The sequence below is a fragment of the Loa loa genome (genome assembly GCF_000183805.2).
Source record: "Loa loa unplaced genomic scaffold supercont3.945, whole genome shotgun sequence".
Classification (NCBI taxonomy): Eukaryota; Metazoa; Nematoda; class Chromadorea; order Rhabditida; family Onchocercidae; genus Loa; species Loa loa.
In genome coordinates, this window is record NW_018109125.1 from 4,492 (window position 1) to 7,093 (window position 2,602).

The 2,602-nt window shown below is 37.3% G+C and overlaps 2 protein-coding genes across 2 annotated transcripts; one reads left to right on the forward strand and one right to left on the reverse strand.

Moving 5' to 3' along the window:
• Positions 1 to 771: 771 nt before the first annotated feature.
• LOAG_12790 (hypothetical protein) lies at positions 772 to 1,213 on the reverse strand (the record flags this gene model as incomplete). Its single annotated transcript, XM_003148302.1, has 2 exons — positions 772 to 1,026; positions 1,196 to 1,213. The coding sequence occupies 2 exons, from the start codon at positions 1,211 to 1,213 to the stop codon at positions 772 to 774; spliced, it is 273 nt and encodes a 90-aa protein (XP_003148350.1).
• A 1,180-nt stretch (positions 1,214 to 2,393) lies between these two features.
• On the forward strand, positions 2,394 to 2,546 carry LOAG_12791 (hypothetical protein; the record flags this gene model as incomplete). The annotated part of the gene is made up of 1 exon (XM_003148303.2): positions 2,394 to 2,546. The coding sequence occupies one exon, from the start codon at positions 2,394 to 2,396 to the stop codon at positions 2,544 to 2,546; it is 153 nt and encodes a 50-aa protein (XP_003148351.2).
• Positions 2,547 to 2,602: the final 56 nt, after the last annotated feature.

The window sequence follows — 2,602 nt, forward strand, 5'->3', positions numbered from 1 at the left end:
AGTATTATCGATTATGATGAAATTAATGCTTCCCGATCTTTCGTGCTTTTCCCATTCATTAGATATGCCTTCTTCTCTATGCATTTGTTATTTGTATTCCAAAAAATCAGAGATATGCTACCAAGAAAGATAGCTTGAAGCGTTTCACGGACACGGCTATTTGTGCAATGCGACATTTGCGCCGCTCAATATTCGCACACCAAACTGTTAAAAAGACATGGAGCGCAAATGTTGTTATTTCGTTATAGTACCGGTAAAAATCGAAATTTTTTTAGTATAAAAATAATTTCGACGTGTGTTGTAAGATGTTATGGATCAAATCGTGTTGATATCAAATTGTTATTGTAAAGAATCTCAGATCAATGTCGGCATATTGCAAGGAACCTCAGATCATCTTGAAGTCGGTCGGTTCTAGCCTTTTCGCTTGCCTCTCGGGAACTCATCTTTAGAAATCGATGGGACGAATATCCAACCATTACTGTGAATGGGTTTCAAAGATATTCCGGTTTAGGCCTTATATTTCAACTTGCTTGACCTTTTGGCGAGAGGGCAAAATGGTGAAAGTGACAGAAAGCATCCATATCAGTCATTTGATCAAACCGCAAGAACTTTAAATGTGTGGGAAAGAGAGTAATGTTCATTACTTGTGCTTCACCTTTACTTCCTTTTTGTGTAGCACTTCCAATTTCCAGTATTTATGCAGATTTTTAAAATTTACAAACTCATAAACCCATCCCACCTAATTATACAATGAGTTATTCCAGTTACATATCATTTGCGGGTCGAGGGTTTGTTTCGTTTCTGCTTAAATTTCTTATTAAGCTGCTCTCTCTTCGCCTTTTCCATCTGCTTCTTCTCCTCCAAGCATCGCATGCGCAATGCAAAAGCTCGATTACCCAATGGCAGCTCCTCGTAAGCATACTGCATATTTCCAGTAGCGGGACGCTGCAGTTCCTTAGCCGAATTACGCACTTGTTTTTGCGGTGCAATCGGTTTATTCGGTGTAACCGATTTGTTCGGCAGAACCTGCGAAATTTGTTTCCGTTTTTCTGGTCATTATTTAAACGGAAATTATTATTGAACTATTAAAAAGCTGATAACTTTTTCCTCTCGGAACAAATTTCATCTGTAGAAAAATAAAGAGGAATTTTTATCAAATTTGCGGCCAAATATAATTTATTAATAAAACTCTTACTTCAAACTTAGTACCCATTCCACGACAGATTGAGCATCGCCGTTTATTGAGTTTGTAACAACCTCAAATATCAAAGAATATTATCCGTTCAATTGGATTTCTCTCTTGTCAGGGAAAAAAAAATTATTTTTTACTTTTATCGCTATGCTTTAGTGAACTTTTTTAAATGTTCTCAGTGAATATTCTCAAGCAAGGTGCGTCGATGATATTATAAACAACCGATGTGCTATGACGACTCAAACCGTGCCCCACAGTAGCCATAATCCTATTTATTTCCCCAGTAGATAGTCGCGACCCTTACCGCCGCTCATCGTGGTAGCCAAGTTAGAATTGTCCAAAGTGGTTAATTCAGCATTTCCTTCACCTTTTATATCTTTGTAATATGATTGCTATTTGAATATATGCAAAAATTTATTCCTTTTCGACAAAAATGATAATTTTGTCGCATAAAATTAACATATTTAAATGAAAAAAAGTCTACTTTTAATTTATCAAGTATTATCATTCTTCAAATTCTATCATTTCTTCTTCTCCTCCTCTCTCTCTCTCTCTCTCTTCCTCTTCCTCTCGAATATCAGAAATCCAAAGATCAAAGAACAAAAGGTTGCAATAGTGGGAAATTTAGCTATTGATTGATTGGACACTTACCAGCGTATTTTATGATGTTAGGTGCAATGTAAAAATAAATTACGCAACAATGGCGCTATCCGCAATATTCGAGAGTATATCGCTGAAGCCGGATGGCATCAACCAGTCGCGTCTGTTGTAGTACCGGAACCGGATCTTGTTACGACACCCAAGAAATTGTTGATTTAAGTTAGATTTAATGGAATTGAAGTGAAGTATCGTGAAATCGGATTTCAAATCTGTACAAGACCCATTGTCCAGTATCAAAATTGAGCAAAAACTGTTGTCGGAAAAACTCCGAAAGTCATTACGCGAAATTGCAGCAATAAAAAAAAGGAGGTCCTGAACGCCAAATCAGCCAAAAAAAGTTCCAACAGGTCGGTTGGGAAGACAATACGGGCGTCATTTGGCCTTTGCTCCCCCCCCCCCCTTTTTGTTCATATTATTGCTGAATTCGTTTCTGTATTACCGAGTTTTGAGGAATAAGGGTTTAATTAGCGTTTAATATAAAGGTTTAATAAGTTTGAGATTGAGAAATTCGGCGACAAAAAATTGGTGCCACGAGCCGGAAATGTCGAACACTATAATCAAAGGTGCTCAACGGGCAAAGCGAAAGCTGGCGGATCTTCTCGACGAAGCAAAAGCAGTGAACTTAACGCCTCCTGATCAACATTTATCGGTGGATAAAAAGCAGCAACAATTTGAACTCAAAAGAGGACTATAGAAGAAAAAAATAAGGACGTCTAAAAAGTCTAATGTTGGTATACTTGGATCAATCAA